General features: G+C 41.8%; 1 protein-coding gene across 1 annotated transcript in view; it reads right to left on the bottom strand.

Moving 5' to 3' along the window:
* raver2 (ribonucleoprotein, PTB-binding 2) overlaps positions 1-13,142 on the bottom strand; it is a 65,027-nt gene that overhangs the window by 25,025 nt on the left and 26,860 nt on the right. The window contains exons 3-4 of the mRNA XM_069521647.1: positions 8,273-8,580; positions 7,162-7,326 (exon numbers count right to left, since the gene is read on the bottom strand). Of these exons, the coding sequence (XP_069377748.1) occupies positions 7,162-7,326; positions 8,273-8,580 (473 nt within the window). The remainder of the gene's footprint in view (positions 1-7,161; positions 7,327-8,272; positions 8,581-13,142) is intronic.

Raw genomic sequence — 13,142 nt, 5'->3', positions numbered from 1 at the left:
AATGCAGGCGGGCGAATACATCAGAGCTAATGGATGATGCGGAATAATCATAATGGCTAAAAGCTAAAAGCTTAGGGGTTAAAAGGTACCACATGACCTATTATTAGTAGTGGATCATTTAAGTGTACATACTAGAAGATAAAACAAGGAGTTCACATAAACTGGGATTGAACTTTACTGAATTTGAAGAACGGATTAATCATATTTTCTATTTTTTTGTGAGAAAGAAAGAAAAAAATGTAATATTAAGAAATCGTAACTGCTGAGCTCTGCTGAACCAAATCAAATGAAGTCACTCTTCAAGTCTCTGGTAACACAGATAAACACATGTGGTGTGGTGTCTTCATGATGCAGCTCAAACCGACACTGATAGCGATGCATCTGATTTCACCACGGACTGTAAATAAAGATGGACGACATGACTGGTCCCCCAAAAGTCTTTTAGGGTTGTTCTTATCACACTTATATGTATTTCCAAATTTTGGTTTTGATGAGCTACAAAAAAGGGGTGAAATGTCATTGACAGCTGAGACGGACTCGGCTTCCGCGATCCCCTGATCACTACCGTGCATTCTCTAGCTCCGAATGCACAATGGGAGTGTTCATATTCAGGATAGTTCGACAGTGGTTTTCACAAAAATTCAAAATTTGTTTAACTTTTAAAGAAAGAAAAGAATAAGGTTTGAGGAAAATAAAGTTTACTTGCACTTATATGAGGCACTTATATGTAGCACTTGTAGTTTGATTGTACTTACATGATGTCATAAAAAAGACTGAAATCATACTGCCCTAAAAAAGCGCTGATATTTCAGAGTCTGAATACTTGAGCTCCAGACTCTCCACAGTGAACAGCACTTTAACAGCAGGCAACAAAACAGATCAACATCAAGTCTGATTCTTATTCACAGCCGTAATGTTCTACCAGAGTATCATGGTGTTAACAGGTGGAGAATTACCACAGCTTCACTCAGTCCAAGAATCTAACTCACACGTTTGCAGAGATAGTACTAGAAATCTCAGAAATGAGTGAGTGAACGGCAAAAGAAAGATTTCTACATGAGAGAAGTAAAAACCCCTGAGGATTATAAGCAGCAGAATTCCACAGTATCACAGAGAGACATGAATACACAAGATGCACTGGGCACAAGATGTCAAGGCTTTCCGAGTTGATAGGGAAACAGAACAGGAGGACGCCGGAGTGCCGGAGCGAGAAATTAACCAGCGACCGCAACATGTAGCAGGTGGTGTGACGATAGCATGTTCACTGCTGAGGGTGCGACCCTACTGCTCTGCATGAAACAATGTGATGCTTCATAATGGCTGTGTGCAAGTGTGGGATATCGTAATGACATCCCAATGGTGTGAAACTATAAGCCGGATGAGTGACGAGGTGTTTCAGGAGCAGTGTTTGCTGTGCACTTCAACTTTGCAGAACTTTTACCGAGATAAAAAAAACATTTTTACCACTTTAGATAAAAGAAAAATTGAAAAATCATCGTATGTCTCATTTAATGCGACAGAACCGCTAAATAATTTAATAATGGACTGAATCAGAATGATGTAAATAATGTAAATAAACATTGAGAGCATTTACAACAACGCCCGGAAAAACACTTTTAGTTTCAGAGGATTAGTGATTGCAATTAAACTTTAAAAAAAGGGAAATTACCATATAATCACTCATACGTGCGATTACAATCATATCAGAGGCTTTTTCTGTAAAAGTGAGCAGATTACAAATCAGTAGGAAACAAATGCATTTGCACTTTCTCAGCCTGAGCGCTGACGCCTGTTACCATCAGTGGTTCCATCAAGTGGCCCTCCACCTCCTCCTCCCCTCCTCCTCCCATTCGTCTGCTGTTCCCTCCGGTCTGAACAGGGAGGAAGGAATGGAACAAGGGAGGAAAGTGGATGTATGAGGAGGAGGTCGATAGGCTATTATCATCAGCATACATTAAGCAACGGGTATGGAAATGACATGAACCACTCTACCACTGATGCATGGATGTATGGGTGGATGGTGTCGTAGTGAGGAAAGGATGGAGAGAAAAAGAGAGGAGGGAGGAGGGAAGAAGAAAAACACCAGTGATTGATTAAGTGACAAGTGAATGGATGGATGGATGGATAAAGGTGAAGAGTGAGGAAGGGGTGGAGAGAAAAAAAGAGGAGTGAGTAAGAAACACATCAGTGAGTAAGTGACTGACAAGTGGACGGATGGATGGATGGATGGATGGATGGATGGATGGATGGATGGATGGATGGATGGATGGATGGATGGATGGGAGAGTGTAGGAGTGAGGAAGGGATGAAGTGAAAAACAGAGGATTGATTAAGTAACTGACAAGTGGAAGAATAGAGGGATGGAGGGATGGAGGCTGACGGAGAACACGAGGCAGAACGGACAGGAGGGAAAACAAATAAAAAGTTGCTAATCATTATTTTTATGTGCACACAACGAATACGGCTGCTGTGGAACATATATTATACATTATATTCAATTGGATTGCGAGCAAATGGCGTTGAAGCCATCATCAACTTTGTGTCTGTGTACACGCCTGAGTAATGATGCAAAGTACTCATATTTCTACTCCTACTGCTCTCACGCTATAACAAGTATTCAATCATTATTTATATTTGCACAAACAATTATGCAAATTCACAGTCGGCCGTTGTGCACCGAGCATGACCCACGTATACAGCAGCTGTTTGCTTCTCTCGCTCGCTCTGTGCTCACATGTGTAGCCTCGGTGTGCGTCAGAGGCTGTTGACCGAACCTGAGAACTTCCAGGATGTTACTAAGATAAAGCAACCCTATCGTTACAGGTGAGCTGTGAGGGAGGAGATGTGAGTCCTCCACCGCTGCTGCAACAAGAATAAACCTGCTCCCAACATTATGTTTGAAATGGTAAAGGCTGGGAAAAAAGGTTTTAGAAATTGATTAAGGCTTCTTTACTCTGAAGTTCTTCTATTTTATTTCACAGATACAGAAACTCTCACCACGTTCGTTTGAGCAGAAACTAGTAGTGAACTGTTTTGATCTCACTCTCCTGATGACATGTTCTGTGTCTCTGCTTTTTGATGTTGCATATTACGCAGCTGGGATCGAAATAAAATACTTTTTGATGATTTAACCCATCTTTGTGTGTGTGTGTGTGTGTGTGTGTGTGTGTTTACAGTGCAGAATGCTAGGCTAAGCTATCAGTGTGTCTGACAGCTCTTGACCTCAAGTGGTGGTGCCAAGAGATGCTGACTGGGTCACTCGTAGGAGCACCCCTGTCAGTTTGTGAGTGCCTGTGTGTGTGTGTGTGTGTGTGTGTGAGAGAGAGAGAGACACCGTATAAATGACCACATCAGTTGTCTAAACCGAGTGATGAGGTCACGACAGCACTGTCGCAGCTGTCTGTGAAGAAATGTATATGAGTGTGTGTGTGTGTGTGTGTGCGTGAGTTCATGAAAAGAAGAGAGACAGAAGAAGTGAAAGTGTCTATTGTTAAAAAGATTTAAAAGAGGAGGGATCTTGATAAAATCATTAATCACAAAAATTGGACGTTCCGAGATGAAACTAAATCAAATTCAACAAACAACAAATGTTTTTGAGGGTTTTTCATCAGCTTTGTGGGAAGGAAAAAAGATTTATTAAAACATTAAAATGGTCTCTCACTGATAAAACGTGTGTGTTTCATCTGTGTCAAACACCCAAAGATTGTACTTGGCTTTAATTAGCTGCGAACAATTGCAGAAGAAGTTGATACATCTTCAGATGAATCTAATCTCGTGACTTCCTGCAGCGGAGTCTCTACAGAGTCTGTTTGGATTGAACAGTTTGCTCGGTCTGTGGTGATGCTGGATGCAGTTTAGTTTCTGAAACTGTAAAAGTGACCTGAAGAGATTGAGCTGCAGCGACGAAAGACCTGGACCACAGAACCCTGTAGCTGGAATCAATAGATAGAGGTAGATGCCTTCCCTTGCTTGTAGCTCAATTAAACCCACAGTGTATTGAGTGAAAGCTTCAAAAAGAGCTTAGTTTAACTGAATAATTCCAAATGTGCATCATAGTTTGCACTGTACCTTATTATATAACATCAAATATGTTGTTTATTGACCAGAACGATATAAATAAAGTTGATTTAACTGTGTCGTCAAACAAGTGGAAAATAAAAAGTGTGTGAAAGAGTATCTATTCTCAGTCTTCCCTGTGCAGTCTGCAAAGTATGGAAGGTTTTCGTTTCATGAACATCTCTCCATCCATTCTCCATCCGTTCTCCAACATCGATCCCTCCATCTGTCTCTTTTCCATGTCCATTATATTCGCCATATTGCCAACATACATTTTTCCTCCCTTAGTTTGAGTGTAAAAGTGCATTTTTAACTAGTTCTCAGTCACATTAAAAATCTTCTTACTGTGATTGACAATCGACGCCTCTTCACCATTTCCCCTCAGCTCTGCCTCTCTCCCTTTCGCTGACAGCCTTCCTCCCTCTATCCTCTCTCTCTCTCTAATAGGTCTGGCATTCTCAGCTCCTTCCTCCCTTTCTCACCATCCCTCCGCACTGTCTCCATCCCGTTGTTCTCTCCTCTAATATGGTTGACATTCTTCACCCTCTCCTGTCTCCCTCTCTGCGGAGTGACTCAGGCTAAAGTGCTGAATGAAGGGCCCTTTCGTGGGCAGCAGAATTACTGCGCTCAAGGCCAAAGCCACAGGTTAAGTGCACTCTGAACAGAGGAAAAGTGACAAGAGGGCTGAGGTGTACCTCCGTGCACGAAGGTTTTATGCAAGAGAGACTAAAGCGGATGACCGTCAGATGATCTAAGACAAGTTATCTCAAACAAACGAGGACGACCACCTTCTCTCTTTGTATCCCTGAGCGGTACACGTCCTACGTCTTTACAGTATCTGACGCTGGCCTCTGATTGTCTCCTGGAATTTAAAAGGTGAAAGAAAACAAGGTGATCGTTTAAGAAAAGATTTTAATGTCCCTGAACCAATGACATGGAGGCCACCAGATACCCAATTATATTAATCCTGAAGATTCATTATAATAATAATCCTCTGCTGAGAGACAGACTGGAGGAGAGGAGATGACAAAAGTTTACAGGGAACAGCATCAAGCCTCTACACTTTAAATTACTGATGATTCCATTTATGTTTACTTTAAGTGCGACATGTGCACATTATTATTAAATACATATTCTATTTTATAATTGACCAACACACACACAGCAATTTCTATTTTACTGTGATGAGCAAATATCAATTTATAGATGAAGCCCTTCTAATTCTATCCAATATAAATAATTGGGGATTTGGTCAAAACAACACAAATGAATGAGACATGATAAATGTATAAAATTGAAAGCTCATCTTCTATCACTGGATAACCAACACCAATGTTGGTCTATCAGTTACCATGAGATGTAGTACATGTCATGTTGCCCCAAATGATGGAGTCTAGAGATTTTGAAGATCCCCTGACTATTATTCAAGCACCCACAGCCTGAGGCAGCAGTCATGGTTAGAATGGCTCTGGTGCACTGTCCCACACATTTAATAAAAAAATACAGTGACTCTTTTATTTCTCCATATATCCATCCATCCATCTTTGTTCACTGGTGCGCACGGTTTCATAAGCTTTGTGCTTTAAGTGTTCCAGGAAACACACGGTGAGGTGCAGTGATACAAATACACTTTCTGAGGCGCACGCTGTGCTGTACAGTACAGAAGCAAAAAACAGCAAACCATAGGTCAAAGCCTGCTGGCTCTGCAACAGCGAAGCAACATGAGCTAAACACCCACAAAGCATCATGGGACCGGGATGATGTGGGTGTATTGATTTCTATGAAGGAGTGGGGCAGAGAGGTGGAGCTAAAAGTGGAAATGGAAGAGATGACGGACCCACACTGAGTAATGACTAAATGGGCATGTGAGGGTGGAGTGGATGTAACGGAGCAGGGTGGTAACAAATACAAAGCAGCTGAACGAGCGGAGGAAAAGGCAGAGCGGGACGGAGGGAGGGACATGAAGGGTGGGGCGGGTGTCACAGCAGCCACACCTCACCATGGTAACAGTTGCCCAGTGATACAGCGAGGTGGGCCAATAGGGACAGTGACCCCCGGAACTTTATATCAGCACCTCTCACCTGGTGGTGTTCACTTGACAGGGTGAGGAGGTGAGAGTCTGAACTGAGGAAGCACAGATCATTTAAAGGAGTTTGTGTGACAAACTAATGAGTAATATAATAATAATATAATATAACAGTAATCCTGTCAGTGTTGCATCTCACACGATACGAAAAACAAAAGTTTCCAGTGTTTAAAACAATAAGAAATTTCAATGTTAGCGGCTAGACTGACCAAAATAAAGAAATGAATGCATTCACCCTGGTGTCATGTTTGCATCTCTGCATCTCTGATTCTTTCCATTCCCTTTGCACACAAAAGCCAGATGTTAGCAGATGTTTTTTCACCGGTGGAAAAGGGGATTTTGTTCACAGCACATCAACACCGACATGCGTCCCCATCGTCAAAACCTTTTGAATCTCATCGTCTTTCCAAGTCGACTTTCTCTGAGTCTTCTACGTATTTGACAATTCTTTTTCATCTGATATTCGTTCTATTCCTTTGATGCGTCCGTCGCACTCCCCAACGTGTCCACTCGCTCGCTGTGAAGTTGAATTTGTGAATAAACTAAACACTGAATGTGTTCCTGCTGTATTCTTACATGGGCTTACTCTGACTTTGGCAGGAGAATTTCTGAAAATGTCCACAAGCAACTGACTCAGACATTTGCAATTTCAAATACAGCCCATGTGGATGATTTCAAGAAAATGTTCAGACAGAGAGCAGCTTATGAGGCAGTGAGAACATGAAGAGTTTATCTCAAAGCTTGGTCTCCCAGCACAGACTTGTTCAATGAGCCACGACCTTGTGGATAAAAATATTTAGCAGATGTGGTCCTGCTTGTAAGATGGGTGACAACTAAAGGCCTTGTCACATTTGTGTTAATATACTTATATATGTATATATCATAATGGCAGTCACATCCAGAGGTGTCTGCTTTCAATACAATATACCTTCTTACCAACGGCCAACAAGAACGTTCAGTATAAAAAATGAATACCTCAGCAATCTTACACACACAGAGAGAGAGAAATAGAAACAGACCTGGCAGAAGACAGGTTTGTAGGTTTCAGAGAAGAGCTGGGTCATTTCCTCGGAGTCGCAGAGGTCCAGCGGCAGTCGGTCCACACACAGACACCTGGAGTGCAGGTTCTCCTCCTGGCTCAGCTGGTTGACGTCCATCCACTGCACCATCAGTGAGCGATCGCCCTGCAGAGAGTTGTGTGATGTATGTATATAATCAGATATTTACCATTCTCAACTGACCTCACACTCCCACTCTACATCGCAAGGTCACTCTAAATTCTCCATTGGGTTATAATATTTGTAAGTATGAATTTACAGGCTAGTAGATCTCCATCTTCTTATAGAGGTGGTTTTGAAAGTTTTTCAGCCCTTGAGCTGTAGTTTTTTTCCCTCTGCATATTATTTTTGACAATAAATTGAAACCAACCTCAACTTTCAGACAATAATTCTACTTATGATCTCTTTTCCAATGTATTGTTAGCTTCATTATTACAAGTTTCCCCCAAGTTTTAAAGAAAAATAACTCAGAGAATAATACTCAGACCAATACTCAAATGTGTGCTCATGCACGAGTATGTTTAAATAATGACAGGACAGAAAGTCTTAGTTTACATCGAAACTAGGGAGAAAAAAAATTCAGATACTGATATATTGGCAGGTAAATTGACATCTATAAATATATATATTCAAATTGGTAATGATTCCTAAGAAGATATCAAACTTTTATCACAATGACACTGTGAGATTTTTATTCATTCACCGTTTATGGATCTTGATCATATTTATGGGACGGATGTTGAATTTAAATATGGTTTCATCAGGGGACTTGCTATGGTGGAGGTATGTAGGCCACTCCGCATTGTTTAATTGGAAAATAAGTTTTCATATCCGAGCACATTGGCAAACATGAACACACAGAGATACTGATAAGTCTGTAAAAGGCTCATTTCGGTCAACCGAGAACCTGCTCGGGGTCATAGACACAAGCTGGAGGAGGGGAGATCCCTTCATTGGCACTGAATGTGTGTGATTGGAATGGTTCTTGTAGGCTGTGCAAACTTAAATGTCTTTAATAATATTTAGAAAGGTAAGATAATCAAACGTGAAGAGATCATTCTTGTTAACATACCAGTGGTCGGCCCAGCAGCTCAGATCGGGCCCGTGAAGCAGAGTCCTTCTTCATGTATTCCACAAACCCATATCCTTTGGAGTGGCCCGTCAGCTCGCTGTACACCAGGAAGGAGCGCTCGATGTTCCCGTAGGAGCGCACCAGCTCCTCCAACTGCTGGGCGGTGAAGGTGTGCGGCAGGTTGGTGAGGCAGAGCAGGGAGTCGGTGGGCTGCAGGGTGACGTTGATCAGGCGTCCTCGGACAGTGCTGTGATGGAGGGAGCGGATGGCATCCTGAGCCTGGTCCCCGTTCAGCAAAGTCACAAAGGCTGGAGGAGGGGACATTATGGAGACAGCGACGAGGGGGGGGGAAAGACAGACGGAGACAAGAGATGCACGGACATAAATGGACGTGGGGACGACTCACACAAACATACATTTAAAGCAGACATTCAAAAAGGGGCAGGAAGCCGTGGGTGGAAAAATGCAGAATGAGAGAGACACAGTCAAAGAACAACAACACAAGTGACATGAAAAGCAAAGAAAAGAAATGACAAGCCGCATGTGGTGAAGTGACCAAAAAATGAGACATAAAAGAAGACGACGAGCAAAGTCACAGACAGACGGACAGTCATAAAGACAGAGACAGACAGATACACAGAGAGAAATACAACACATTAGCCAGAGAGCCAATAGGGAGCCACTATGTAGGGGGAATCCACTGTGACACACACACAAATACACACCTTATCTCGTGTAAAACAACAACCTGAATGAAATATTTTAGGAAAACAATACTACACTGCAGGTAGCAGTGCCGTATCTAGGGTTTTTCGAAATCAGGGGCTATAATTTACTCAGAAGGGCCAATTAAATGTCCAACAACCATGCACAACTCCTGATTCAGTAATGTGCATGTTTGAGTCACTCCTTGCTGTTAATTCTTCAGCTTGGAGCTAAGCCACACATCATTAAATATATTTTTAGCATTGTGGGGGCACATCAGATTTCAGCTAGGGCTAATGCCACCATGGCCATGTCGCTGGATCCACCCCTGAAAGGTAGCACTTCTAAATAACAAAATCTCATTTTCTAGGGCTGTGGTTGAAACTGTTTTTGATAATATTGACGTATTTGGTTTCAAACAGTAGCTCTTCTATTCACTGACAGATTTGTGGGTTTGTTTCCTCATTTTTCTTCCCAGAAGTCGATTTCTTCCTTTTTTTTGATACTGAAAACCTCTGCTGTGCTCAAAGAAAGTCCCTTTCTTCCTCTTCAGTCCCATAAAGCAGATAAGCCTACTCTGTGTCATGGGTCAACTGAGGAGGTTTTGATATTTTATGTTATTTGCTAGACATCGCTAAGATGAACAGGCCTCATTTGAAACCTAAACATCTGACAATGCTGCTGTAAGAACCATAGTCTGTGATCAACAATAGAGCCAACAAACATTCAAATAAAAATGCTATTCGATACCCAGAAACTTCTGAGGTCCACGGCGATGCAGTTAAAAAGTGTTGTGACGAGAAACTAAGAATCACTGATTCATGCTACAGTGAAATGATTCACAAGATTCCCCCAGTTTGGAAACAACATTATATAAACACAGTGCTTATATATCTAAGGCCTATATAATTGCGGTGAAAGAGTGAAAATATCTGTGTATCTTTCATAATGTGCTTTTTGATTTGGAACATTTCACTGTGCGTCAGTACACTGATGCTTTGTTCATGCAGTCACCCCTGTGGTCATCCAGGTGTATGTGAATCAACCCAGTGTCTTTCATCTCAGCTCCAACCAAACATGTGCTGATCCTGACCCTAAAATAATGCAGATATTGTACATGAAAGGAGAAGCTGACAAATGAGTAAGCCAGGCCGATATATTGGCCGATATTAGCCATGCTAAGTGTTTTTCTATGTTATTATGTTATGGGTTGTGTAAAGAAAATTAACATTTTAGCCAGTATAATATTTTTGAATGATGTCAAAAAAACTTGGTGCCGTTATCGGCCTCAAAGATCTTGTGTTGTCAGAGGATATTTACAGACATGGTCAGTAACGAGGAGGCAGAGTCAGCCCCTGAGAGTTTACACTCTCTTATATCGTGATGGCCGTTTTAAGTATCCCACTTTTGTGTCTAGAAAATGGTGCTACATGTTGAAGTGACAGTGAAAGCCTGCAAACTGGTCGTGTGGAGGAGAAGTCGAGTATCAATTGTAGCTCTTGTTTTCCATTACGGGTGGTGAGAAAAGGCCAAATCCAGCAGCAAGTGTTGAATTGAAGAAGTGTGCAGAAAAGTTTAGTTCTCAACTACTGCGAAAACTCTCTCTAAAAACTGTGTGTGTATTTAAATATAAATATAAAGAGTGATGAACAACCCGGTCCATATCATATACAGGGATATAAAAGTCTATAATGGCTATATCATACTCAATTATACATAAATATTAAAATAATGCTTGATCTTTTTTCATGCTGAAAAGGAAAATAAAAAAAATCTAACCTGCATTTATTATGTTTTTGTGAACAAAAAACAAATATTGTCATCAATGGATGTTCTTTTTTGGGATTGACCTCTGTTGGGGCGCCACAGACCCCCTGGGTATCTGGAACCATTATACGCCTTCATGAGTGTGACAAATCAAACAGGTTTGCAAATGTGTTTCCTTCTACACACAAAGTGGGCGGCATCAAGCTTTTTTTTTTTGCTATTTCAGACAGAGCTCTAAACAACAGGTCATTTTACTGCCCACACACCTCAATCTGCATAATCTGTATGAAAACGTGTACTGCTGTGTGTCGACGTGTACATATTCAGTGGTCAGATGTGGAGAACGAGCTAGACAGGAAAAAAAAAGATGGAGGGTATGATTCATACACTCTGGATTCTGCTCCAGGCTGTAAATCACCATAAACATCTTCTGGACAATGCAGCGACTAAAGAAACGCCATGTAGCACCAGGTTCCATGTTTGTTACAGAGAGCTCGACAAACAGTCTGGCCCCGCAGGAACAAAGTTTGTTGATACCAGGCCTTCAAATAACTGAGTGAGTTGAATTATTTGGATGAAAACTGTGGCAGCTGGTGTCTCTGCCACTCAGAGCAACGCAGCCAGAAATCACCATTATGAGCGATCTTACAAACATATGGTGTTTCCAGCCAAACCAAACCAATGCAAACTGAGTGATGAGTTTCACTTCAATTACTAAATGTGAAGCCAAATCACTTTGATCACCCCCTGGTGGCTGGCTGCACTGTAAACCCCCAACTCCTCCATGTTAGCTGTTGGGAGTACACAATAAATAATTGTTGGCATAAGGATATTCTGTTCTGTCCTTCAGGTAGTTCTTATCACACTTTTCCTTCAGCATGGAAATCAACTATGGACAATCTGGTCACAATGTTGTAAACAATTCAAAATAAAGACGAACACAATGTCCGCAGTCTTTGGTTTAAAAATACACCAACCACAGTATGAACTGTTCCTCTGTTTGTAGAGTCATCCGAGACAGAGTGTGTGTGCAGCTCAGGTACCTGCAGGTGCTGGATGGAAAATATCAGCAAAAAAAAAAAAAAGAAAAGTTGAAAAGTGCAACTACTGCACTGAGAACATGACTGTAGGAAGATCTAACGCAAGGTCAGGATCGAGCTAAAACACAGAGAACCTCTCCCCACCTCTCTGTGTCTTCATCTATCAGCCTCCAGTGCTTCTGCATCTCTATTGATCTCCATCGTCTTTTTGTGCCTCCTCTTCCCACCTTACTCCGCTCTGACTACACTCACTACTTCTCTCCCAGTTTCTACATTTCCATTCGGATGCCGCCTCCACCCAAATCTATTACGCACATACACTCTGTAATTGATATCTTACACTAAGCTGAGAGCCTAATCCAGTTTTAACCCGCTAAGTATGCTACCTAACATAGACATTAGGAGGAGATGGACGGAATATGGTTTGGGTTTTATGCCAAAGCTCTCTCCCTCTCTTTCTATTACCTCTAATGACTCAATGCAGACAGACAAGTGGGGGCTGACGTCAAATCCTGCTCAATACTTTCTCCGGCAGTGAAAGGGAGAGCTTGAAGATTCTTCAATAGCTTACAAAATAATCTTATAATTCACACCCTGGCAATCAGTGCGTGGGCTATACCGAGTGAACTATGTCAAAAAAAATGAAAAGGAGAAAACATCGAGGAGGGGGAGGGGGTGGGTGTACACAAAAGTCCTGGCGTTTTAATTATGGCCCTCCGCTTCTGAACATGTCGATTATTCCCCATGTTCCTTTGAGGCGAGAGTAGGGGGCGCAGGAAAAGAAAGAAAGTCTCCTGTTGAAATCATCTCGAAGGCTGCAATTCTGCTGCCACGGTCCCTGTTGAAGGAGTTAATTAAAAACAGGGGAGTTCTGAACGACGCAAGCAGACCCGAGAAACTCGAGGGGCCAGTCGTCGTGCTGCGTGCAAGGTGGCCCCGCTGTTTCATCTCAGCCCCAAGGCAGAGATGAAAGTTTCAGGTGGAGGAAGGAGTCTCACGGGAAAAAACAACTGAGTGGGCCAACAGGGGGAGAAAAGCTAAGGAGTCTAAGTTCATTTCACATTTGTTGAATTCATTTTTTGAAATTATAGCTTTCTATTTATATCCGTAATCTTATTTTCATATTTCACTGTAAAACTAAAAAGAAAAGTTACCAAATAGCATTAAATTATAGTCCAAACATTTATTTATGCAGAGTTTTAAAACAACATGGCGAAAAGTGAGGCCAAAGTGTCTTGATCACCCCCTAGTGGCTGGCGGCAGTATAGGTCATAAACAATGCATCCTCCGTGTTAGTGGATGGGATATGGAACAAACTAAAAACCCAAAGTAGGAGTTTAATATTTTCTACTCAAAGA

This window comes from Paralichthys olivaceus, chromosome 3 (assembly GCF_024713975.1).
Source record: "Paralichthys olivaceus isolate ysfri-2021 chromosome 3, ASM2471397v2, whole genome shotgun sequence".
In the NCBI taxonomy this organism is placed as follows: Eukaryota; Metazoa; Chordata; class Actinopteri; order Pleuronectiformes; family Paralichthyidae; genus Paralichthys; species Paralichthys olivaceus.
The sequence above is the reverse complement of the archived record's forward strand: the minus strand, read 5'-3'. Positions and strand labels throughout refer to the sequence as shown.